The sequence below is a fragment of the Manis pentadactyla genome, chromosome 1 (genome assembly GCF_030020395.1).
Source record: "Manis pentadactyla isolate mManPen7 chromosome 1, mManPen7.hap1, whole genome shotgun sequence".
NCBI lineage: Eukaryota > Metazoa > Chordata > Mammalia > Pholidota > Manidae > Manis > Manis pentadactyla.
The window spans coordinates 181,681,953-181,708,988 of record NC_080019.1 but is presented as its reverse complement, the minus strand read 5'-3'; the positions used below and the strand labels follow the sequence as shown (position 1 = coordinate 181,708,988).

General features: G+C 37.3%; 2 protein-coding genes across 8 annotated transcripts in view; one reads left to right on the top strand and one right to left on the bottom strand.

The window, feature by feature from the left end:
* The first annotated feature begins 808 nt into the window (after positions 1–808).
* Positions 809–12,178, top strand: CCT8 (chaperonin containing TCP1 subunit 8). Its single transcript, XM_036926304.2, has 15 exons — positions 809–988; positions 3,329–3,419; positions 4,112–4,191; positions 5,566–5,715; positions 6,222–6,402; positions 6,519–6,580; positions 7,482–7,619; positions 8,476–8,654; positions 9,342–9,408; positions 9,483–9,570; positions 9,662–9,777; positions 10,284–10,355; positions 10,434–10,598; positions 10,941–11,060; positions 11,936–12,178. The coding sequence occupies exons 1-15, from the start codon at positions 929–931 to the stop codon at positions 12,011–12,013; spliced, it is 1,647 nt and encodes a 548-aa protein (XP_036782199.1). The 5' UTR covers positions 809–928; the 3' UTR covers positions 12,014–12,178.
* Positions 12,179–13,316: 1,138 nt separating this feature from the next.
* USP16 (ubiquitin specific peptidase 16) overlaps positions 13,317–27,036 on the bottom strand; it is a 31,141-nt gene continuing 17,421 nt past the window's right edge. For all 7 annotated transcript variants that reach the window (XM_036926293.2, XM_057503801.1, XM_036926296.2 and 4 more), the window contains 5 exons: positions 19,348–20,014; positions 18,203–18,297; positions 17,226–17,312; positions 13,838–13,994; positions 13,317–13,735 (listed from right to left, as the gene is read on the bottom strand). In XM_036926293.2, the coding sequence (XP_036782188.2) occupies positions 13,611–13,735; positions 13,838–13,994; positions 17,226–17,312; positions 18,203–18,297; positions 19,348–20,014 (1,131 nt within the window). In that variant the 3' untranslated portion in view covers positions 13,317–13,610. The remainder of the gene's footprint in view (positions 13,736–13,837; positions 13,995–17,225; positions 17,313–18,202; positions 18,298–19,347; positions 20,015–27,036) is intronic.

Sequence of the window (27,036 nt, the reverse complement as noted above, 5' to 3'; positions counted from 1 at the left end):
TGTGAAATTATTATTAAAAGTACTCTTATTACCATTCAGTCTTTTTGAAATGAGCTATGTGTTGATGTGGGAAGACATTGAGATCGGGTTTTTAAAGACTCTGGGAGAGTAAAAGAGTAAAAGGGGTTTATATTTCCAGGAAAAAGCAGAAAAGAGGAATGTAGATGGTGGTTAAGAATGCGCTTTTTGCAGTCAAGTCTGACCTGGGTAGGAATCCTAGCTTTGACATTACTAGCGCTGTGATCTTGGGCAAATTACCGTTTGTAAACTTCAGTTGCTCTCCTGTAAGATGTAGCTGGTAATAGCTAACGCGTAAGACTGACCATTGGCAGGTAACTGCACGTAAAGCAAGTAACACAGACCCTGGCACATATGGGCGCTCAGTGTGTAAGTTATTACAGATTTTAATTATCACCTTCAAGTCCCCAGAGCTTCTACCTACAGTGCCCGAGACAGAGCAAATGTGCGGCAAAAGATGTTTCGCGACGAGGGCAGATACTCTGCGTAGGGAAAAAAGGGCACACCAGTCCTGATGTTGCGGGTGGATCTAGAAGATGATGTGGAAGTTAACCTTAGGAGGCGTGACTTCCAAAACAAAAATGGCAAAAATAAACGTCCCGACAGTGGAATCTCAGCAGACCGCAACGGTCTGGCAACCCGCGCGTGCGTCGTCCCGGAAACTGCAGGAGCTCTCTGCGATCAGCCCCGTCGTTCGACGTGATCTAGGATCCTCAACGCAGATATAACTGCGGGAACTGCTCTTTCTCGCGAGGCTTCACACGAGGCAGCGAGGGAAAGGGCGGGCCCCGCTGGTGAGAGAGGAGGAGCGTGAGGTCTGCGCACGTCGCGCTCCCATGGGGCTGTGCGTGACCCTTGCATCCGCCGGGATCTTCCGACCAAGCTCGTGAACGTCTCCCCGTAGACTGCTATGGCGCTTCACGTTCCCAAGGCCCCGGGCTTTGCCCAGATGCTTAAGGAGGGAGCAAAGGTAAGAAATTGAGAGGCGGGAGTGAGGTGGGACAGTTGGCGTAGGGCTGCGGCAGCCGCAGCGAAAAAAAGGCCTAGTTACGGCCGGGCGTGCTCCGCCGGCACGGCGGTCGGAGGGAGAGAAGATTCCAGAAAGAGAGGCACTGTCGGGAGGGGTCGGCCACCGAAGCCCGCGGACATTTCCATTCTCACCCGACCCCGGGGAGGGTCGAGGAGGCAGAGGCGGCCAGTGAGGGGCAAGGCCGCAGGATTCGTGTTCTATGCTTCCTTGGGGCACAGGCGTGAAGCCGCTCGTGCATTTTCCCTATATCCGTAAAACGGGGCTGGTTTGGCTGTCTACCATTTAAGGATATTTATTGTGAAGGTGAAGTCGAATAACGTAGGTGAAGTTGTGAAACCGATTGATGCACGTGTCAAGGAGCGGGTGATCGGAAAGGGGCAAGGGCCAGTTCTTTACAGCTTTCTTCTAAAGGAGAAACAGGTGGCTCTCCATTTAGTTTGCAGAAATAGTGTGTTACAGTAGGACAAACATTACTTACAGTCCAAATGGGTTTTGGTCCCAATGTAGGTTAGCTAGCTTGATGTAAAACTTACCCTTCTGGGGCTTGCTTTCCTGATCTTTAAGTTGAGATTGGACCGAAAGATGGTACTTTGAGCTGTAACTATCAGACGTATGTAACCCGCAGGTTACATAGGTGACACCCTGCCCTAAGTAAAATTGCTTAGTTTTATGGCTATATCTTGAACCTAATTTCAAGAGTGTAGTATTGTTTTAATATCTTAATGCGTTGCTGATAAATTTGTCTCTTCAAATAGTGGTGGTCCTTTATTTGTCCCCCAAATTTCCTGTGCTTAATTCAAGAAATACAGGTAAGTGTGGTTAAATTTAGAATAACAGTTTTAGAAACTAGGTTCTTGTTGGCAGGAGGCACTTTGGGGATACATAAAACAGTACTGTAGTAGAGAAAGACAGGAAGTCTACCCCCAAAGAAATGATCAGGGATAGGTATAAAAAAAAAGAAAAGAAAAAGATGTTGAAGAACTCAGCTCAGTGCTGAGTGAGAAAGAACCAGCCAAGATTAAAGAGGGACATGTTCCAGGATGAGGGACCAGTAAATGAGGATGGAATGAGTTTAACCTGTTAATACACTAAGAAAGGTGGTGGACTGAAGCTCGCCAAGGGAAGGCAAAAATGGAAAAGGATGAATTTTAGAGGAGCTGTAGGCAAGGGCCAGTACATGTAGGGCCTGGTAGCCTGAGGAGGAATTTACATTCTATCCCAAGAGTGATGGGAAACCACTGAAGGGTTTGATGGGATCTGATTTGTGATCAGATGGCTGTTACTCAGAGAATGGGTAAGTGGAAGAAGCAGGCATGTAAGCCTTGGAAGTGAGACTAAACGCTGGTGTAAGAGGAGTCCAGCTAGCTCTAGACTCCGAAGACACTACTTCTAAAATAATAGTTATTAACCTTGTTTGGATAACAGTTCCTTTTGTGAATATTACAAAAGCCATGCCTTATATTCTAAAATAGGACTTGTTGCAGTGATGGAAATATTCTAAATCAGTGCTGTCCATTACCCTATGTACAAGCCGTGCGTAGCTATGGGGCACTTAAACTGTGGCTAGTGCAATTGAGAAAGATTTTCTTAATTACTTAAAATTTAAATAGCTTTGTATACTTAATGACTACTAAACTGAGCATAGCAGCTCTAGAAAAATTTTGACATGAACAAAGAGCAAGCTTATAAGACCTGAGGCCACATGTAAAACCCAACACTAAAAAGATGTCTAGTGAAAATTTGAGAATTTTAGTACTGCGAACGATTCAGTTTTTCAGTTTGTACACATTGGAATCGTATTAAAATTGAAGAGAATGTTGCAAAGTCTGTATACTAAAAGTTTTTGCCTTCATAATTATTAGGCTCTAACATAATAAAAAAATATATACCACATTTCAGCTTTTAGTCAGAAAGCACTGATAAACTGTGAAACGGTATTTTTACCCGACCTAATTCATATGCTTTCTCTAATCAGTCTTAGTGCTCTTCCCTGCCCTTTTCACTACATTAAAAAAAATTATAGGCCTTATGCTTTGATGGGTAGGTAGGTAGGTACCTGTGGTCTGTAAAAATATCATGCTTTAATTATTCAACTCGTGAGCAAATGTATGGATCACTTACAATTACCAAGCATCATACTTTACATACAGAAACTTTGCTTGGTTGTCTCAACAATCCTGTGAGGCAGGTATTATTATTACTGCCTCCCCCTACCCCAATTTTACAGATGAAGAAAATACTTGTTTCACTGTCAGTCTAACCAGAAATTTATTTTCACAGCATTTTTCAGGATTAGAAGAGGCTGTGTACAAGAACATACAGGCTTGCAAGGAGCTTGCCCAAACGACCCGGACAGCATATGGACCAAATGGTAATTTTTTAATTCATATTTTTAAAAATACAGTAACAGAATTTGGCATACTGGCTTTTTCAGACTCATTCTGAGAAGTATATGTAAGTTGAGTTTTGTCATAATACAGTATGGCTTGGAAAGATTTCATAGTAACACAGTACATTATTAACCAATTTTTAATCAGCAACTCGAATCACTTTAGGAAAATAGAAATCAGAATGTTACTTTTTATCCTACTGGGAGGATTGAAAAATTATGGTGCTTTGCCATTAATATAGTACCTAAAGTTCATTGTGACATTATCGTTGAAGGGAGGAAATTCTCTCCTGTCATTTACCATGAACCAATTTTAATGGATAACAGACTTATGGAATAAACAAAAAACTAAATAAACTTTAAAGTAGATTATTTTTGGTCTTTTGGTCTTCGTACATGTTAATATAATTTACAGTTATTGAAAATGTGACACGATTGGCATTCTCTAGTAAACAATACAGGAGATTAGAAAAGGACAAAACAATATGGGCATGCAGTCAGGGAAAGCCATGGGGCCGTAAGATAGTTTTAAAGAATAGATAGTACATGTTGAGTTCTTACAAAGTCATTTTAGGAAATGGATACAAGGTTATATTACTTGACTAGATTTTCCTGGGTATTTAGAGAAAGATTTGATTAATGATGGATTTCTTTTTCTAACTATTATTTCTGAGGAATGAACAAAATGGTTATCAACCACCTGGAGAAGTTGTTTGTGACAAATGATGCAGCTACTATTTTAAGAGAGCTAGAAGTAAGTTACATTTCTTTTTTAAAAAAAAAAAGTTTTGGTGACATTAAAAATTAAGTATACACATGGTGTGTGGGGGGGGGTCACAGGGAAGAACTGTAGCACAGAGAAGACAAATAGTGACTCTGTGGCATCTTACTACACTGATGAACAGTGATTTCAATGGGGTATGGGGGGGACTTGATAATATGGGTGAATGTAGTAACCACGTTGTTTTTTCATGTGAAACCTTTATAAGAATGTATATCAATAATACCTTAATTAAAAAATTAAGTATATTAGCATTCAGATTGGGTAAAAAGGGCCTTTTTCTTCTAACTTGGAAATTTGTTATATAGATATTTCTAATTACAAAATTCTCTTTAGGTTTAACACTCAAATTTTTAAATTTCCTGACTTAAAAATTTATGGGTTTGTTGTAATAAATGTTTATTTCCTAATAATCATATAAAATTGAGTATGTTGTCTCATTCTATAGAGTATGACACTGAAGTGAATGGTTCCATAATGCAGAAACAACTGATAAATAACAGTGGTTTAAAAGAAACCATTCATTAAGCTTTGTGAAAAAAACAGTCGGTGTCTTTGCTTTTGCTACGTGCAGGTTTGGTACCAGCCTGTGTAATAGACAACTCCAGCAGGGGCTATGAGGAAAGTCTGGCACCTGAACAATATAGCCATTCCTCATCCAGCTGTTTTGTAGTTGAAGAAAATTTTAAACTGAGAAATTTCCTGAACTTAACTCTTAAAGAACCAGAACCTAATCCTCTTAAACAAAACTCTTACAGAGATATGTTAACTTTTCTCTAACTGCTTTGTATTGAACAAAACATTTCTGTAAGATATTTGTGGAGGGTCTAATTGTGAATGTTAGTGTTTGTACACTGTGATCTCAGGAGTTACTGAAGCATGATGGGAATGCTGTCTTAATAAAACAATAGTGTCAGCTTTGCAGTATTCTCACTTGTCAGTTGTTAGTGCTTGTTTCTAAACACCTAAATCCTACAGAAAAAGCACTTAAAATTTTGACGTAATTTTTAAGAAACATAGTCCCTTTTTTAAAAACCACAAGCAATACTCCTTACAATATATAGAAATTAAGACTCATGACGAAATTAAATGGCACCTATTTTAGCTCTCGATGCCTCTTTTTAAAATGCCTAGGTTTGATGGTTGGAATTATCATGTTTTTTAACTTGTCTTTTCAATTTCACTTTGTATGCTTAGGACCACATTATAAGTTTATAACAGTGTAACCAAATGGAGTTTGCTGGCCCACAGGAAGATGGGAGTCTGTTAATTGAAGAAAAAATGGAAATTATTTTATATTGCTTTAAGGGTAATGTGTTTTAACTTGATAGTTAAATTCAAACCCAGGTACAGCATCCTGCTGCAAAAATGATTGTAATGGCCTCTCACATGCAAGAGCAAGAGGTTGGAGATGGCACAAACTTTGTTCTGGTATTTGCGGGAGCCCTTCTGGAATTAGCTGAAGAGCTTTTGAGAATTGGCCTGTCAGTTTCAGAGGTGAGTGTCCATTTTATAATGTACTCCTGTTTAATTTCTGCCCATATATATGTTTGTATGTGTGTGTATATACCTTTTGCTTCAAACTTAAAAAGGAATCATTATAGTAATAGCTAACATTGAGCAGTTTACTCTGTACCATGCATTGTAATACATAAGGTTCACACTGCAATTTCTCATTCTATGTCACAAGGATAGAATATCCTATAAATGAGGCCTTTCAAAATTAATCCCATTTTAGAGGAGGAAAGTGAAACTTAGAAAAATCTTGCTCAATATCTTGTAGCTGGAAACTAATATAGTATTATCTATCAACTATATTCCACTTTAAGAAAACGAAAAAAACATCAAAAAGTAGGGGACTCTGCCATGAATACTATTCTAGAAGTATACTTTGTCATTTTGTATTAAAAAAATATCCATATCAGGTTATCAAAATTAAACCCCTTTCTACATTATGTCAAAATTAAATCTTTTGAAGAAATGTTTTTGCTCTTTACATTAAGGTTATACAGGGTTATGAAACAGCCTGCAGAAAAGCCCATGAGATTCTTCCTGATTTGGTATGTTGTTCTGCAAAAAATCTTCGAGATGTTGAGGAAGTGTCATCTCTGCTTCGTACCTCCATTATGAGTAAACAGTATGGTAATGAAGTGTTTCTGGCCAAACTTATTGCTCAGGCGTGTGGTGAGTAAATATCAGTAAATGAAAAGAATCAAAATAAAAATGTCTTAATGTGACTTAAGCTATTTTATCTTTTGTCCTAGAATATCTTTTGATGATACGTCTCATTTTCTTAACAGTATCTATTTTTCCTGAATCTGGCCATTTCAATGTTGATAACATCAGAGTTTGTAAGATTCTGGTAAGTTTAGAAAATGCATTGACGTTATCTAGATAGGTCAGCTGTATTTTCCCAAAAAGAAAAAGAAACTGTTGATCTAAACCTAAATTTTACCTCCAACTTCCCACCTTTTGAGGCATCATTTGTAACATTTTATATTGCTACACTGTGATATTACTGGCTGTTATATCTAAGTGGGTATTGACATATTATCTCTTGTAATGTCATCATTTTTCCACGACAGCTTGAAAGGTTGAGAATAGTGCATAAACAAAAATACTGATTTTTTGTTTTCTTCATAGGTGCTTAATTGCTTAATTATAACAATAAGCTTAGAAGCCAGTTCTTAATAGAAGTTGTCCTGTTGCTCTATAGTAATAAAATTCATACTTTAATGGTAGTATTGAAATAAAGGTGTATTTTTGATTAACGATTTGTGCGAGATACAGTAAAACCTGTAGTTGTAGTTGTCTATCTTATGTAAGTCTATTTGCTAACTGTGTTTTCTGATTCATGTACTGCCCACTCCATTCCCCCATTAAACTATAAGCTTGTGAGATCAGAAACTTTGCATTGTTCCCTATTCTGTCCCCAGTACTGACAACTTTGCCTGGTATATTGGCACTAAGTATTTGGTCAATGACTGGGTGACAGGCTTAGACCAGGTGTCCTCTGCCTTTGGTTCTCCCAATACACTGAAGCCTCCCCACCCCTTCATCACAGTGGCTGATTCCCACAGTGATGCCTACCTTGAGCAGCCTGGTGTGTTTTATGCTACGTCCCCACTCCTTACTCTAGGAGTCACTGCTTTGGTGTATTACTTTAGTTAGAAAAGGATATTTTTGGTATATGCATATTCAACTACTTAACCCTAATGTCAGTTCCATGAGCGCACTGATGATGTTGGTATTCAACTCCATAGGGCTCTGGTATCTATTCCTCTTCAGTATTTCATGGCATAGTTTTTAAGAAAGAAACCGAAGGTGATGTAACATCTGTCAAAGGTGCAAAAATCGCAGTGTACTCTTGTCCTTTTGATGGCATGATAACAGAAACTAAGGTATGTAGACTTGAAAACCTTAAAGGTAAAAATTTGAGGATGCCCTTTTAGATTAATATTTTATGAGGGATTTAGATAAAAACTTTTTCTTAATCCAGTGAATTACTCAGTTACTGAAAACTGCAAGAATATATCTTTTTTAAAGTCAGATTTACATTCTTTGAATACCTAATTCATATACTACATTTGAAACATTAGGTGGTGGCAGTATTGTTGATAATTCTAATATACAGCTCTTGACTTCTAGTAATTCTTACGTACACAGCAAGTAAAATACTCACTGAAGAGAATGTGAGTACCTGTGTGCTCTTTATTAAAATATTCTTTAAAATGTTGAGATTCTGTAGCATCCTGAAACAAAAAATATGGTAATTTAAAATTGATGTTTGTTTTTAAAAATACACTGTTAGGAAGTTTATGTTTATAGGTCACTACTGACTTCATCCCTAAATTCTTTAAATCTGGGTTGTTGGTGTTTTTAAAAATTTCACAGATTTGGGGGAGTCGGGAGGGCAGTAGGTCATCTAGTCAACATTTTAGAAAAAGTTTGAAAACCACAACGTTTGTTTTGGTACACAGGCTGATATCTGTCAAGACACCTGCCCAACATGCCTAAAATTAGAGTGTTTCTCCAACTTTTCTACCAAAGTGCCTATCAAAAGAGCAAATGCATCAGTTTTGAGTGTGGGGTTTCTAAGCAAGCTGACTCAAACAGATTTTATATACTGCTTCATAATGCATGCATTTTTATCTTTATATTTTCTCCCATTTATTTCTTCAGTAAGATGAGCCTCTACGACTTTGAACACCAAAGTAATAAAATGATTTTAAAGAGGGTGCTTGCTTGTTTTGCTAGGGAACAGTATTGATAAAGAATGCTGAAGAATTGATGAATTTTAGTAAGGGAGAAGAAAATCTCATGGATACACAAGTCAAAGCTATAGCCGGTACTGGTGCAAATGTCATAGTAACAGGTGGCAGAGTGGCGGACATGGCTCTTCATTATGCAAACAAGTACAATATCATGTTGGTGAGGTAAGTGAGAGCTGCATTCTATTAACCTGTACGGTAAATTGTTTTTTGGTGATGAAATATTAATTCAGCACACTGTGAAGACTGTTTGAAAAAGGCAAGTACAAAGGTACTGGACCAAAAAGCAGAAGGACTCGATTGGATTTAGGAGAATAATAAACATCTCAGAAAACTTTAAGCTTTGAGCCAAAGGAACAATAAACATGTTATTTGAAGAGGCAGGGGGAAAAGTATTCCAGGCAAAAGGAACAGCTTAAGAGACCAGGCACAAACCTGGTACACCTAGAGTGTGGGGTCAGGAACATAACTTTTAATCCCTTATCTCATTCATGGGGTACAAGACAATTTACCTGCCCATTCCCACCTCTCCTAGCACCTAATGTGCAGAATAAATCACTGTTCTCTTCCTCACAGAATTGCCTGAAATAAAGCAAAAGTTTTCTATATACCAGGGCTTCCCTAGTATTTTAGAACTATAAACCTTTGGCATCCAAAGGAGACTTGAACTCTCCCCAATCTAAAATAATGCAATAAATGCCTGTGTCTGGATTGGGTAGTGTAGTCCAGACCTATTCTGAGCTTGAACCTTCAGGATCAAAGTGTGTGACTTGTGGACTCATATGTTTCCTGTTTAATCTCAGCCTTTTATTATATCTGATGAAATTAAACTATGAAGGTTTTTTTTTTAAGGCTAAACTCAAAATGGGATCTCAGAAGGCTATGTAAAACAGTTGGTGCTACAGCGCTTCCTAGATTGGTATGTATTTTGGACAACACTAAAAGGTAGTTGAACCTCTTTGAATTTTTATTAAAACAGTCACTTTCTTGCAGACTGCTCCTGTCCCTGAGGAAATGGGACGTTGTGACAGAGTTTACCTCTCAGAAGTTGGAGACACACAGGTGGTAGTTTTTAAGCATGGTATGTATGTAGTTATGGTAAAGTATGTTTATGTAAGTGTAGAGTGTTCATTCTTTTATTAATATGTTAATATATTTAAATTTATTGACAGAAAAGGAAGACGGTGCCATTTCTACCATAGTGCTTCGTGGCTCTACAGACAATCTGATGGATGATATAGAAAGGGCTGTAGATGATGGTGTTAATACTTTCAAAGTTCTCACAAGGGTTAGTATTAGCTGCAGTCTTGATGTAGTAATTTTTAAGGCCTCAAAAACAGTTGGCAGTCTACTGAACATCCTGAAAACTTCCAAAATGAGTGACTTGTTTAAAGCCAAGCACCTTTTTTGCTTAAGACCATAAAGTGTCCATTGCATATGAATATTACTATATTTTAAAGTGATTATGCAAACAAATGAAGAGCAAAGCAAGGGTTGTTTTTCAGCTGTTCAAAGGGAAAGATTAGTTTTCAATAATGTACCTTCATTTGCTTAAGTGCTATTCTTAGTGCCATACCTGTGGAAATGTAGGTAAGTTGTTCCCATTTGGTTTATATACCACTGTACAGTAAAATAATTTACCCAAATCACTTCATTTTTATAAAATCTCTAATTAGAATTTGAGTAACAATGTCTGATTTAAAACTCTAGTCTGGCGGAGTACTGGAATCTGAGAAGACTAGAAAACTGAAAACTGCTTCTTGGTGATTTTTTTTCTTCTATTACATATTATAGGATAAACGTCTTGTACCTGGAGGTGGAGCAACAGAAATTGAGTTAGCCAAGCGGATCACATCATATGGAGAGGTACAGCTTTTTCTGTCTAAAATGACATTCTTCTCATTGCTTGAATAAAATACAATAGTAAACACATTTTTGTTCTAGACATGTCCTGGACTTGAACAATATGCCATTAAGAAGTTTGCTGAGGCATTTGAAGCTATTCCCCGTGCACTGGCAGAGAATTCTGGAGTTAAAGCCAATGAAGTAATCTCTAAACTTTACGCTGTACATCAAGAAGGAAATAAAAATGTTGGATTAGATATTGAGGTACTTGGAAGAAAAAAAAAACTGAACTTAAGTCGTATTTTGTGAATGCACAACCTAAAAATAGAAGTATTAAGTTTAAAGGGAAAGACAGTAAGAAAATGTTCTGATTTGTAAGCAAATGATTTTCATAGCAATTAGCTCTTACATTGTTTATCTGATAGAGACTTGTTTTCCTTCAGTTTTTCATAACCTGTAGTACATATAGGGCTATATATAGAGTGCTACTATTGCCGGATTACTCTCTAGTAGTACCTAAGGAGCCATGTGTTTTTATTACTGAGTATAAAGATGTTCACATAAAAGAATTTAAAGTGAAAGAACGAAATTGTTTTGTGTTGACAGGCTGAAGTTCCTGCTGTAAAGGACATGTTGGAAGCTGGTATTCTAGACACTTACCTGGGAAAATACTGGGCTATCAAACTGGCTACTAATGCTGCTGTCACTGTACTTAGAGTGGATCAGGTGAGTAAAAGTGAAATTGTGATATTTAAACATACTAATGTTCATATGGTTCTATAGTGTATGTTCTTAATCATATATAGTTAGGAAGCAATGAATGCAATTTCCAATTTTGAGATTCAGAAAGTATAGTTAAGAATTTGAGTTGTACTTTGAGAAAAGCCAACTGATTTAGTTTATAAAATTCAGCATCTACCAAATTTGAGCCCAGAGCTCACAGTCACCCTTTTATTCCCCAAATGTAAATCCTTTAAGAAAGCTAGATCATTAAAATTTGGAAGTGTTGAGTAGTTTATTCTAGATAAATTAGAGTCTTCGATTGTATGTAAGTTACCAGAGAACTAGGTGCTTGAGTTTTTTTTTATGAACACACATTTGCTGCCACTGGAATGATTCCCACTTACAGGTACTAGAAAATTTCAGTATCAAACTTTGAATATATATTACATGTATTTATATATCAATCACTTTAGATTATAATGGCAAAAATGGCAGGTGGACCTAAAGCTCCTAAACCTCAAGGAAATTGGGATAAAGGTGGTTGGCAAGACGAATCTTATATAAGTAGCAAATCAGGTGCCAAACTGATTGATTTATGCCAGTGATTCCTGCAAGTATTTTTCACATTAAACTCAGTGGGTTATTAATATGCACGTCTTGGAATGCCCTTCACTAATGTGTGTGAATTTTGTTGCTATTAATTTCCACAGAAATAGGACACTGACGAGCTTTGTGTTAGTAGTTCATATGCAGGGTATAATATATTTCTTATATTGAGGTGATTGCTTAATTTTGAATCAGTCTTAGAGAAAAATACTCTTTCTCTTCATTTTAAAGGTTGAGTTTGTAAGTAAACTCCTGTGGTTTTTGTTTCACAGATCATCATGGCAAAACCAGGTGGTGGGCCCAAGCCTCCAAGTGGGAAGAAAGACTGGGATGATGACCAAAATGATTAAGTGGCTTGATATTACTGTAGGTGAAAGCTATGTTTATAGCAAGTCTAGGAATTACCTGTTTCCATATTCTCCTTAAATTAAGAATTGTTTTATGTTTGTTTCCACAGTTGGATGATACAGTAAACATATTGTTACTATTAAAGCCTCATTGATGACCACTGTTAATGGATCTAAATGGCCTTTTTGTCTCAACCTTGTTAACGAAATTAGCTGTGGGACCTGAGGCAAGTCACTTCAGTAATTAGGGACCTATTCCAATATTTATCTGGCCTACAGCATATTTTTATACATAAATGTTTTTAAAACACAGCCATATTCATATATTAACATATTTCCAGTGGCTGCTTTCTATAAGAAATGGCATTGAGTAGCTGTGATGGAGACCAAGTGGCCTGCAAAGTATACATTATTCATTCTCTGACTGTTTACAATAAGTGTGTTAATCCCTGGACTAGATTTTGAAGGGGGTTTTTTGTTTTGTTTTTTTTCACAGCTCTGGAAATCCTGAGATTCTGATACTTGTTTTAACAGCAGTGAATGATTTGAATGGCTGATTGAAAATACTTACATTCTAGTAGCTAAATACAGAGATAGATACTTGGAATACAACTGCAAAAATGTCACTTAATATGCATAAATTACATCAGTTTTGAAAAGCAAAGAATATTGTATAAGGTTTTAAATTTACAGATTTATGGGACATGGTGCTACTATATGTTGGTTATATAAGGTCCTTGAACACTGAAATTTTTGTTCCTGGTATTTCAAAGGAATTTGGGAGCAGTGGGGCTGCCTGCATGTTAGAAACTCAAGTATTGAGTGATACCTCTCTCCTGGCTGCATAGCAAGAATGGTATGGTCCATTGTATGTCAGAGAAATTACAATAGAGACCCTTACAGGAAATTTAGACAGGCTTGGACTCCCCAAGGCTCTTAGGGTCACATATGGCTCAGAAATACTGGCTGGCTTGGGTAAAGGAACTTACTAGTGACAGTTCACAGGCTTTCTCTGGCATGCTGGTATTAAGGAGACCTGGTACCTAATATTTACAGAGTCCCAAGAGTATCTACCTTGGGTCATAACTATATATAGTAAGTGAAGAGTTAAGCCTATACTCCAGCTTATGCATACTGTATGGCATCAGAAGAATTACTAATATGTGTGTTTTCTCTCAATTATATACTGCTGTCAACAGCAAATAGCTATGCTTTTTACGTTAACACAGCCAGTCTGAAACTAAAGTGTTACCTACCGGAGGGTTAAGTCAATGCAACTTTAAGTCTTCAAGTAAGAAAACAAGTCTTGGGGGTAAGTCAGTTTATTGTTGTGTTGTGAACCACCACCCAGACATATTTAAGCACAGAGGACTTAAGTAATTCAGAATCCTTTCCAGAAACTGGAAGCAGGAATAAAAACCACTACAACAATACAAAACCACTGTATATTTTTCCTTCAGTATTTCAATAAACATGATTTTTTTCTGGCAGGTACTTAATTTTAAGTGAACATGATATAGTCTTTACCTCTTTATTATTATTATTACAGCCATTATAAAAGCCATAAACATGTTTCTAGAGAAAGCACTTTTTGAAATTGTTATAGTATTCTCTCATAAAATAGGAGGTACGCTTGTGAATTCAGGACTTTAGTTGTAGGTACAGCTTGCACATGGGAATCGCTGATGTGAAACCACTGCCCTTTGGTTGACTGCATTTCAAAATCTGTCAAGAGGCAATGTAAAATTAAAATAAACGAAGATTCAAAGTCATTATTTTTTGGTTTTGCCATAGATCTGAATACCAGTACTTTCTAAGACATCCTACCTTGTGGAATATCACCATGGAGAACAAGATTAAAGAGATGACTATTTGCAGTTCTTGTCTTTGCGTAGGCAGTATAATGCCCTGACCTCATGGTGCCACTGTGCTCAACAACTCCATATAGGGAATATAGTACCCTTGTATTTTCTTCAGCAACATTCTTTGAAAAGGAATAGAAGTCAGAGGTTAGTTCTAGTCCCATTTATACAAATGCCATCGGCAAGGTAATTTTAAACTATGCAAAGGGTCTCTAACCTTTACTCTGAGAATGCGGAAATCATGAGTCTGAACCAGACTGCTCTTCTCAGCCTGAGCAGTGTCACACTTAGGTTTTCATTGGAAAGTCACCATTTATCTGCTAGAAGAACCGTAAGCCAGCAGCCACTTGCTATAATCAGCTTCCTGGCCCAAATACTTAAATAACTGAACTAAACTTGCCAGTTTCTTTGGAAGTCTTGGGATCTAAACTTGCCGGTTTCTTTGGGAGTCTTGGGATCAAACAATTCCAAAGTAGCTCAACTACTACTCTAACATTCTAGTTCCTGCCCAGAAGGTAAGCTTGTAACAGCAAGGGGACAGCATTAAGACATGCCAAAAACTACCCCTTAACATTTCCAAATAACCCCCAAAGAATTTGGTGAGAAGCACATGCAAGCTCTCAACCACCTCAAGTGGAGAATGCTTATTCTTTTAAGGTCCCGTATGCTATAGCGCTGGTTGGCAATGGGGAAAGGCATTCTCCAAGTTGGGGGCCACTTTATTTATGTTCTCTTATAAAAAGTCTTCCCGAATGGGCATCACTGTCCACTTAGGGATTTCACTTTCCATCGGTGAGCTTCACAGGAATGTCACTGCCATTCCATGAGAGCCAATTCACAACCAGTACTATATTCTGGAATTGGTCATGACTCAGAACTGTTTGATGTCAGAAATCTTACTAATTTTCTAGTCTCAGTCCACAATTCTCCCATTCTTCCAATTCTCATCTCAGCTATACTCTTTAACCTAACAGAATCTTCCAATCCTCATTTTCTCCCAGCCTCCTAACAAAGCCTCTTTTGGCCCCATTCTCACATGAAGTCTTTATCTTCACTATTCAAAATAGTAGTGGAACAGCTACAGCAGCATTACCTGAGTGTTTATTACAAACACAGAATCCCAGGCCCACACCCAGACCTACTGATCCCCAGTGATTCATATGCACATGGAAGCTGAGAACCCTGACCACATGTATCACTTTTACAAGTAATCTCACACCCATCACCAGCCTTACCACCACATCAAATTCATCACAAAACCCCACTGAATTCCCAAGCCCACACCCAGACTACCACTATTGCTAGGAAACAAAATTATGTAACCCTGCCAATCAGTAATTCATTGAGTCGTCAGAATCCTCTGTTGTTAGCATCATCTTGTAACTTGTCCTTAGCTGCCTCTTCCATGGATGTCCTTCACAGCAACTGGCCCAAACCTCACCACTCGTCTAGCCTGTCCTTATCCCCCAACTCTTTTTTCCTATAGATGACCAACTCTCACTTCAGGAAGTTAAGACAAATACACAATGTACCCAACTACAAGTTGCCCACTGTCAGGAAAGTGAAGCACCTTCTCCTTGTTCAGAGATGATGCTCCACTTAAGTCTTCATCCCAGCCCTTCCAGCCTTCTCTACCGTCTTGCTCAATTATCTCTCTTTTCCATATTTTCAACTTAGAGATTTCCTTTAGAGTTTGTAGGCTACTTCTAGATTTGTAGACAACCCAGACTTAAAAAAAAAAAACCTTGCATGATCCACCACTTTTCCCTTTCAACAAAGCCTCTAATATATCTACATGCTTTATTTCCAATACTCTCATTCATTTTTCTCAGCTTCATTTCTTCACTAAAATTACCAACATTTCTTGAAAATTTTGCCATGTCTTTTATATTGTCTAATTCATTAAAATACTTTGTAGTCTTTTTCTCTGACAGTCTGACACGGAGGGAGCTTTGTCTTTTCCTTGAAGCTTAAACACAGGGCAATGGCATTTTAAGCAAAAGATGGATTCTTGATGACCCTGTGTTCAAACTAATCCAACCAAAGGTATTTCTATTTACCAACAAAAGTGGCCCTACCCTATTGTGATAACCTAAAAGTAATTCACTCTATCCACCAGCTCTGAAATACCCTTCCTGGAGAATTTTTAATTCAGAGGGAGGGAGAATTTCCATCATTTCAAATTTTGTACATGAAGTCTAACTATGTTCATGATGAAGTATTTTAAATCTGAGTACAGTACAACAGTACAGCTTCTCTGATTCTCCAAATTCCTCAACATGGAAATTCATTAGATTCTTGGTGGTGTCCTCTTCTACCTACACTTCTTCCACCCAGTCGCCAGAGTTCTCATTCACCATCTCTTCTCTTTCTCTTCCCTGCTCTCCACACAAGCTCTTACCCTCTCATAGTTTCAACCTCCACTTACATATTAACTTCTAAATCTTCACCTCCAGGCCTAACCTGGGTCTCTCATATGTACATCAAAATACTTTATACATAGCCACATGAATATTTCAAAAATATCTGAAATGCAATGTATCCAAAGCTAAACTCATTGTCCTTTCTCCTCTTCCCAACTTGTTCTTCCTGTATTTACTACCTCAGTTTATGGCCCTCTCATCTACCGTCTACCTACTCACTCAAGCCAGACCCCAGGAATCATGTTGAACTCTTTCTGTGCCCTCATCAATCCATTTCAAGGCTTCTGCCTCATTTTCCAGAACCAACTGTTATCAGTCTCATTAATTTTACCTCCTGGAATATTCTTTCAGTCTCCCCTGGTCCTGCCCTAGTTGAAGCCATCATCATCTGTTGACTGAATTCAATAGCTTTTTAACTAGTTTCTCTACAACTAGTCCTTTCCTCCTAAAATCCAGCCTGTATGCTTCAGCAAGTATCCTAGGTAATACACTAACTCGTTCCCTCTTGACTCCTCACATTAACACTTACTGCTTTAACTGGTAGTGGAAGCAGCTCTACTTCACGGAGCTTCCCTGAACCCCCAACATACTGGGTTAAGTGCATACCACTCAAGCTCTGTGCATACCAAGATTAAAACTCACCCATTCTAAATTAAGATTATCCATTAACATATCTGCTTACCTTTAGTTAGGTACTCTCAGCAACCAAGACAATGTCTGAACAATATAGGGTTTAAAAAAATGCTGAACTGAAATAACCTAATGTACAAAACGATTCATCAGACCTTGAAATGATGGGGTACAAAGATCAAAAACCCACTCTACTCAGTACTTACCAACTTCATACTTCAGTAAGCAGCTATTGAAGTATTTGGTAAACTATAATTTCCCTTTAAAAGGGACTTTCCCAAAAAGACCACTTTCACATACCTTACATTTCAGGGTACAAAAAGGAGCCAAATCTAAGACTTCCGGAAATTTTATGTGTCTGTTAACTTTGCGTAGATTGAAACCGGCCTGAAAAAGAAAGATAATGGATTGAGTTCTTTTCCTGGAAAAGCTGTACACATTAGGTAAACTGTGGTCTTACTCCAATGCCCAAAAGAACATGAACATCCAATCCTAGTTCAATCTTTGTATTCTTCGTGGGCACTGACTGACTCCAAGTTAGTTTGTTTTTGCTAAGTCCACGCACAACACATGTACTAACACGTTAAGAAAGCTGCTCCAGTGAGAAAATTCTCAGTCTTTCTGCTTTAGCTACCCAGAAAGGCCAGATTAGACCACAGGTTTTGAGTGCTTAAAACATGCTATAGCAAAATAGCTTCTATGAAGCACACTGCCTCACTCCCTACTAGAGCTCAGTGAATTGTGCATAGAGACCCATCCAATTAGACAAGCCCATACCGACTAAAGGCAGACAAGCATTCTAAAGGCACTTTGGAAATGAAATTTGGAACTGAGTTTAAAATGTGCCCTGCTTATAGCAAAAGTCTTCAAGACAGGGTCAACAAAATGATGAAAATCCAAGGTATCAATGTCTTTATTTTATATCAATATAAGATAATACAAAACAAAAACATCACTAAATTTCTTAAGTGTGAGATACAGCTAGTAAACTGGTCTTTTTTATCACCTGAAATAAAGATTAAAGTAAGATTGCTAATATTACTAAAAAGATTAACATAAATACTAGTACAACTAAAGAAGGATTGTGCCTTAATTTCTCTCTTCCACCTTCTCCATCAAATCTTTTGTCTTACCTATAAACATTTCTTCACTTTTCTACTCTCAAGTTAGAATTAAGATACAACAGAAAACCAAAGAAATACAGTAATATGTTGGCATAATTAACATATAAAGCAGGTGTTAAATACTTAAATTCTGGGTAATAAACAAGGGGGTACCTGCTGAAATCTCTTAAAATGAAGAGTGAGAACAGGAGGAGCAAGAGAAATTAGCATCTGCTTTTTGGCATTGGTGTAAACATGTTTTCCTTCACCTAAAAGAAGAAATTTTAGCAATGTGAAAATCATTTTAGACCTCTAAAGCACTGAGATTTGCTATAAAATCATTTCAAATATCTAAAGCAAGGATCAGTAAATTTTCTGGAAAGAACCAGATGAATATTTTAGGCTCTGTGGACCAACAGGAAAACATCAAGGATATTTTGTAGGTATTGGAAATTTTTACTGACTTAATTCAAAATATATAATAATTGAATATGACTGTAGTATACTGAAGAGAAAAATGGAATTATTTTGGAGATAACACCTAATAACAGGGGTTCAAAGTTAGTATTCTCTACCATCAAATCATTTTTGAATATTCACCAATAAACATTTTTAGCTCAAAGATCATGCAGAAACAGGTGGCAGCAAGCCAAATTCGGGCTGTAGACCATAGTTTATGCCTGCTCTAAAGCCAACAGGACTGTTACAAAATCGACACAATTCACTTTTTCAACATGTAAATAAAAAGCTAGACTTTTTAAATGTTTTAACAATTCTAGTAAGAATCCTTAGGAATCCATGATCTCTCCCTGTCCCACTTACCCAACCACAAAAGAAAAAGGGGGAGAATGGAATTACCAGTATCTTTCTGTTCCATATCTGAGGGGAGACTGTAAGAAAACCCTGTCCTCCCAATACTTTGTGACAGTCATGTCACTTTAGTACACTGATGAATTTTTGTGGCTTCCTGGGTGCAGAGGAGATGAGAACCATCACAAATGATGATAGGAAATTGAGGATACAAAGTAACAGCCACTATGTGGAAGGACCCTGTAGTGATAACATCCTAGGAGGGTGCTTTACCCACAGGGAGAGGTGTTGGAGAGCAAGCTGTCCCACTTTAACTGCTGTTGGGATTCCACAGTACTTACTAGCCACTTCAATGAAGTACTGCTTATCTATTAAAATATTTATACAAAAGAGGGAACTTACTGATGCTGTCCAAATCCAGATACAATTAAAATAGGAGTACTCCACCTATGCGGTGCAAAATATGCCCCTGAACATTTTACATACTTTCTGTAAGAGAATCTAAATACCTTTTATATTTGCCTTTGGTCCACTACACTGTCTCTGGGTGCATACTTCACAAAGCAGTTTATTTGCATCTCGAAGTTTCTCATTTCGGGTGAACTGATATAAACAATGTTGTACTGAACACTCATCAGTATTGAAATCTTCCCTGTTTGCAAGAGTACAGAAAGCAGTTTCTGGGTCCTCATTTACAACCTCATATGACTTGGTCCCAGGAGTATGACTGTCACTCAGAATCTCTATATCTATTTCATCAGGTTGAAGAACAGCATTCAAGTTAAGGTTTTTGAAACCACTGGAAATGTCCACTTCTCCATTGTTCCCTTCCTTCAGGTAGGTGCCATTTAAATTCTGAGTACATTCAGTGGGAAAAAATGCCAAAACCTCCAAATTATTATCTATATTGACATTTTTCATATCTACTTCCTCTGTGGATTTTTGATTGTCATTTACAGTTTCTATCATTTTTTCTCGGCCATTCAAATCCCTCTGATTAATAACACAATATTCTTTATGTATAACTTCCTCTTGTAAACTATGGTTGGATTTAATATCCCCTTCTCCCTGAAGTGACATTTCAACCTCATAATCATTATCTTCAGGATGGTCAATGGTACAGATATCATTTAAATGAAGAACTTTTCCTTGAATTTTTTGTTGCCTTCGTTGGTTCTGTGTTAAAAAAAAAAAAAAGAGAAAGAGTGTACATATACCACATCATGTTTTCTTGCTTTTCAGTAAAAAATAAGTATGTTAATAAAGAAGAATATACTCCAAGAATTCTCTTCCTAAAAGTTCTTTTAACTATCAAAGATGAAATAAATTATAAGAGAGTTCTTTAATTCTCTTTTAATTAAATAAAACCAATAGAAAAATGCTTAAATAAACCATGGTACATCTATACAACAGATTAGCAGGAATAAACCAATAACCAATCATCAAATTACCACTCTGGGGCAAATAAAAATGTGCAAGACATGGTCTCTGTTCTAAGAGATGTGACCAAGGGAGAAAGTAAGACTACTGGACCCAAGCAGCCAAGCACTACACATGAGGTGAAACTGACTACATATGCACTAGGAAGGGGTGTGTCCATGTGAGTTACCATTAGTGGGTTAAGGTTTCCGGGAGGAGAAAACAAACGGAAAACTCAAGAATGCAAAATATAGAACTGCTTTGGACAGAGGGATAGAGCAAAATATTTCAGGAAACAAATGTCCAAAGATCAGAGCAGAAACAAAGAAGCCACACAAATAGAGGACAGTGAAGGATTTTATCCCATAAAGGTGCCTTCTTTGCCCTTTGCAGCCTATTTCCAAGTAGAAGAGAAAAAGGCATTTCATCAAGATTCCTGTCACTGTAATGCTTAAAGATGCAAGGGATTAGCATTGTTTTTGTAATTGAAAGGAGAGTCCCTGGTGAGGCTAATCTGTAATACCAGAAAGCTGAGGACAGTATACAGAACACAAGACACAAATCTTATGATGTGTTAAAGATAAAAATAGAGGTACATGTATAAGAAAAGTGGGGAAAGGTTATAAGTAAATACTTCAAAAAGAAAAATAAATGACTCTTAAACATTAAAACATGTTTATTTCACTTACATTGAAATAAATGGAAAATAAAGTTGCACTGACGTATTTTCCATCCAGAAATCCCCAAGCTTGATAACACACTGCTGTCAAGGATAAGGAGAAATGGGAAGTCTCCTGTGTTACTGGTGGGAATATGAATTGGTACAACCTTTGTGGAGGGCAATTAGGTGATATTTATTAAAACTTCAAATGCCCCTCTTCTCAAAATGTACCCTATGTATGACATATGTATAGGGGTTATTCACTGTAGCAATGGCCATTATAGTGAAAGACTACAAACCACTTAAACCAATAGAAAAATGCTTAAATAAACCATGGTACATCTATACAACAGATTACTATACAGCTGTTAAAAAAAGAATTCTTGTGTCCTAAAACAGAAAAATCTCCAAGAATCTAACTAGAAACAGAAAAACAAAAAAGCTACAGAACACTGTGTATAATTTTTTAAAGGAAGGAAAAACAAGACCCCATATTTGTATTTGGTCATATTTTCCAAAAGAAATTCCAACAGAACATATAAGAGCCTAATGAAAGTGATTGTCTATATCATAAAAAGGAGTGGAGGGGGAGTTTTACTGTACTACTTTTGAATGTCAACATATTAATAACTCAAAACATTGTTAAAAATGAACTTTTTTTTATTAAGTTGTTATAAGTAGACTCGGAAAAAAGACAGCAGCATGAGAAAAACAGAAACTTCCAAATCACATAAAACACAAAAATATAGCAAATACAACTAATCCTGAAAAAGCAACTGAAGACTGCAGAACAGACTGCCTACATCAAGAGAAAAAAAGAAGACCTCACAGAAAAAGGTAAAGTAGCAAAGCCAAGATCCGGTGGGACCCAAGCCCTCTCCCCACCCCAGCCACAGGCAAGAAGAAAAACGAAGCAGCTGAACACCCAACCTTGAAGATCTGCTCCAGGAGCAGAAACCCACATTACATGATGCTCTGGAGATTAGTGGGGTTGGAAAGCAATGACAGGCAGAACACTCGGACTGAGATTCCAGCCGCTTGTATAGAACAGGTATGCACACAACCAGCCACGCTGGGACAAAAGAAAGGTGGGCAGTTTGAAGGACTTCCCAGCAGTTATAGGGGCGCTAAAGGGGCAAAGAGTACACAGAGCTCGCTGCTCAGGAGAAACCTATCCAACATGCTCAGCCCAGTAGGTTGGGAACACTCAGGAGCTTCAGACGCTCCACCCCCCTAGCTAGCAACACAGCCTCGAGGTCCCCCACTGTGGTACACAGCCTTCTGCTGCTTCCAGCAGTTGCCCTCCCACTCACCTGCCACCCCCTCATTGCATCAGAGCAGCCAGAGTGGCCCCACCCAAGGCAGCTTACAGGAGTATAGCACAGAGGCTCTTCCCTGTGCACACAGCAGACAGCCTGGCAGTGGAGGCAGGCATTACAGCTGAGAAGGCAGGAAACCCTCCCAGCTGAGCTCTTTTATACTGACAGGTCCCAGTTCCACTCGACTATGACCCATGCCATTGCTACAGGCACATGGCAGCCCCAGAGAGTAGAGCTTCTGCCCCCTAGAGAGCACTGCCTTACACAAAGTTATTACTCCATAGGAAACACTAAAAAAATAAAGCAGCAAAGTCATTTGGTCCAAACAAAATTACAAGAAAAAACACCAGAAAGAGGGCTTGGTGAAACTGAAATCACCAAACTTTTAGATAAAGATTTCATATTAAAAGTCATAAGCATGCTCACAGAGCTACAGAAAAATATTCAAGATCTCAGGGAGGACATCAACAAAGAGAAACTTTGAAAAATACAGTATCTGAAATGAAACATACAATGGAGGGATTTAAAAGCAGATTAGATGAAGTAGAGGAGACAGTAAAAGAAATAGAAATTAGAGAACAGGAATACAAAGAAGCTGAGGGACAGAGAGAAAAAAGAATCTCTAGGAATGAAAGAATAAAAAGATGGCTGTGTAACCAGTCCAAACAGAACACTATTTGCATTATTAGGGTTCCAGAAGGAGAGAGAGATAGTCTCTTTGAGGAAATAATTATTGAAAACATCCCAATCTGGCGAAGGAAATAGTCTCTCAGATCATGGAAGTACACAGATCTTCCAATACAAGCAACCCTAGGAAGACAACACCAAGACATATAATAATTAAAATGGCAAAGATCAAGTACAAGGAGAAAGTATTCAAAGAAGCCAAAGAGAGAAAAAAAGATCACTTAAAAAGAAAACCCTATCAGGCTATTAGCAGACTTCTCAGCAGAAACCTTACAGGCCAGAAGGGAGTGGCATGATATATTTAATGCAATGAAACAGAAGGGCCTCCAATCAATATTCCACCTGGAAATATTCCCATTTAAATCTGAAGCAGGCATTAACAATTTCCAGCTAAGCAAAAGTTGAGGGATTTCACCACCACCAAACTTTCTCTATAGTATATCTTAAAGGGGCTGCTCTAGACAGAAGTGCTCTTAAGGCTAAGTAGCTGCCACCATAAATGAAAGTAAAGGAACTAGACCGATTAATTACTAAACAAATACAAAATTAAATCAACTACTCACAAAGTTAGTCAAGGAATACACAAAGTACAGGATAGGACACCTAATATATAAAGTATGGACAAGGAAGAACAACAAGGGAGAAAAAAAAAAGAACCTTTAGATTGTGTTTGAAATACTGAACTAGGCAAGTTAAGACAGAATGTTAAATAGTAAGGAAGGTGCCCTTGAACCTTTGGTAACCACAAATCTAAAACCTACAATTGGAAAAAGTACATACCTATCGATAATCACCCTAAATGTAAATGGACTGAATGCACCAATCAAAAGACACAGAGTAAGAGAATGGATTAAAAAAACAATACCTATCTATATGCTGCCTACAAGAGACTCACTTCAAACTCAAAGACATACACAAAATAAAAGTGAAGGGATGGAAAAAGGTATTTCGTGCAAATAATAGGGAGAAAAAGCAGGAGTAGCAGTACTTACATCAGACAAAATAGATTTCAAAACAAAGAAGTAACAAGAAACAAAGGAGGACATTCCAGAATGATAAAGGGGTCAGTCCAACAAAAGGATATAACCATTATAAATATCTATGCACCTAATATAGGATCACCTAAACATGCAAAACAAATACTAACAGAATTAAAGGAGGAAACAGAATGCAACACATTCATCTTAGGAGAATTCAACACACCATTCACACCAAAAGATATATCAACCAGACACAAAATAGGTAAGGAGACAGAGGCACTGACAACGTATTAGAACAGATGGTCCTAATAAATGTCTACAGAACACTCCACTCAAAAGCAACAGGATACACATTCTTCTCAAGTGCACATGAAACATTTTCCAGAATAGATCACATACTAGGCCACAAAAAGAGCCTCAATAAATTTTAAAAGATTGAAATTATACCAACCAGATACTCAGGCCACAAAGGTATGAAACTAGAAAAAAATTATGCAAGGAAAAAAAAGCTCACATACACATGGAGGCTTAACAACGTGCACCTAAATAGTCAATGGATCAATGAACAAATTAAAACAAAAAATCAAGCAATATATGGAGACAAATAAAAACAACAGCCCAAAACCTGTGGGATACAGTGAAGGCAGTTCTAAGAGGAAAGTATACAGCAATACAGGCTTACCTCAAGAAACAAGAACAATCCTGAACACTCTAAACTCACAATTAATGAAACTAGAAAAACAACAAGTGAGGCCCAAAGTCAGTAGAAGTAGGGACATAATAAAGATCAGAGCAGAAATAAATGAAATTGAAAAGAATAAAACAATCAAAAGGATGAAACCAGGAGCTGGTTCTTTGAGAACATAAAAGAGAGAAACCCCTAGCCAGACTTACCAAGAAAAAAAGAGTCTATACAAATAAACAGAATCAGAAATGAAAAAGGAAGAATCACTACAGACACCACAGAAATACAAAAATTATTAGAGAATACTATGAAAAATTATATGCCAAGAAATTGGATAACCTACAAGAAATGGAAAACTTTCTAGAAAAATACAACCTTCCAAGACTGACCGAGGAGGAAACAGAAAATCTGAACAGACCAATTACCAGCAATGATATCAAACCGGTAATAAAAAAAACTACCTAAGAACAAAACTCCTGGACCAGACGATTTCACTGCTAACTTTTATCAAACATTTAAAGAAGAGCTAATACCCATCCTCCTTAAAAGTTTTCCAAAAAGCAGAAGAGGAGGGAATACTTCCAAACTCATTCTATGAGGCTAGCATCACTCTAATACCAAAACCAGGCAAAGACACCACAAAAAAAGAAAACTAGAGACCAATATCCCTCATGAACATAGATGCAAAAATACTCAGCAAAATACTAGCAAACTGAATTCAAAAATACAGCAAAAAGATCATCCATCATGACCAAGTGGGATTTAAGGGATGCAACAACGGTACAATATTCAAAAATCCATCAACATCATACATCACATCAACAAAAAGGACAAAAATCATATGGTCATCTCCATAGAAGCTGAAAAAGCATTTGACAAAATTCAACAACATTCATGATCAAATCTCGCAACAAAATGGGTACAGAGGGCAAGTACCTCAACATAATAAAGGCCACATATGACAAACCCACAGCCAACATCACACTTAACAGCAAGAAGCTGAAAGCTTTTCCTCTAAGATCGGGAACAAGACAAGGAATGCCCACTTATCACCACTGTTATTCAATATAGTATTGGAGTTCTTAGCTACAGCAATGAGACAACACAAAAAATAAAAGGCATCCAGATTCGTAAGGAAGAAGTTAAACTATCACTGTTTGCAGATGACATGATATTGTACACAGAAAACCCTAAAGAATCCACCAAAAGACTACTAAAAGTAATAATTAAATTCAGCAAAGTTGCATGATACAAAATTAATACACAGAAATCTGCTGCATTCCTATATAATAACAATGAACCAGCAGAAAGAGAAATCAGGAAAACAACTCCATCTACAATTGCCTCAAAAAGAATAAAATACCTAGGAATAAACCTAACCAAGGTGGTGAAAGACCTATACTCTGAAAACTATAAAACACTCATGAGAGAATTTAAAGAAGACACTGATAAATGGAAATATATCCCATGCTCATGGACAGGAATAATTAATATTGTCAAAATGGCCATCCTGCCTAAAGCAATGTACAGATTCAAAACAATTCCTATGAAAATACCAACAGCATTCTTCAACAAACTAGAACAAGTAGTTCTAAAATTCATATGAAACCACAAAAGACCCCAAATAGCCAAAGCAATCCTAAGATGGAAGAATAAAGCTGGGGAGATTATGCACTATAACTTAAAGCTCTACTACAGAGCCACAGTAATCAAGACAATTTGGTACTGGCACAAGAACAGACCCATAAATCAATGGAACAGAATAGAACGCCCAGATATAAACCCACTGATATATGTTTAATTAATGTACAATAAAGGAGCCACAGATATAGAATGGGGAAATGACAGCCTCTTCAACAACTGGTGTTGGCAAAACTGGGCAGCTACATGCAAGAGAATGAAACTAGATTACTGTCTAACCCCACACACAAAAGTAAACTTGAAATGGATCAAAGACCTGAATGTAGGTCATGAAACCATAAAACTGTTAGAAGACAACATAGACAAAAATCTCTTGAATATAAATATGAGCAACTTTTTCCTGAATGCACCTCCTCAGGCAAGGGAAATAAAATAAAAACTGAAGAAATGGGACTACATCAAGCTAAAAAACTTCTGTAGAGCAAAGGACACCATCAGCAGAACAAAACGACATCCTACAGTATGGGAGAATATTTTTGTAGATAACTTATCCAATAAGGGGTTAACATCAAAAATGTATAAAGAACTCGCATACCTCAACCCCAAGACACAAATAAGCCAATTAAAAAATGGGCAGAGGATCTGAACAGACACTTCTCCGAAGAAGAAATTCAAATGACCAACAGGCACATGAAAAGATGCTCCACATCAGTAATCATCAGAGAAATACAAGTTTAAACCACAATGAGGTATCACCTCACACCAGTTAGGATGGTCAACATCCAACAGACAAACAACAACAAATG

Coding starts and splice junctions, on each gene's coding strand:
- CCT8 (XM_036926304.2), top strand. CDS start 929: ATGGCGCTTCACGTTCCCAAGGCCCCGGGCTTTGCCCAGATGCTTAAG. Junction 5,716..6,221: donor TTGGCCTGTCAGTTTCAGAG/GTGAGTGTCCAT, acceptor CTTTACATTAAG/GTTATACAGGGTTATGAAAC. Junction 10,599..10,940: donor ATGTTGGATTAGATATTGAG/GTACTTGGAAGA, acceptor TTGTGTTGACAG/GCTGAAGTTCCTGCTGTAAA.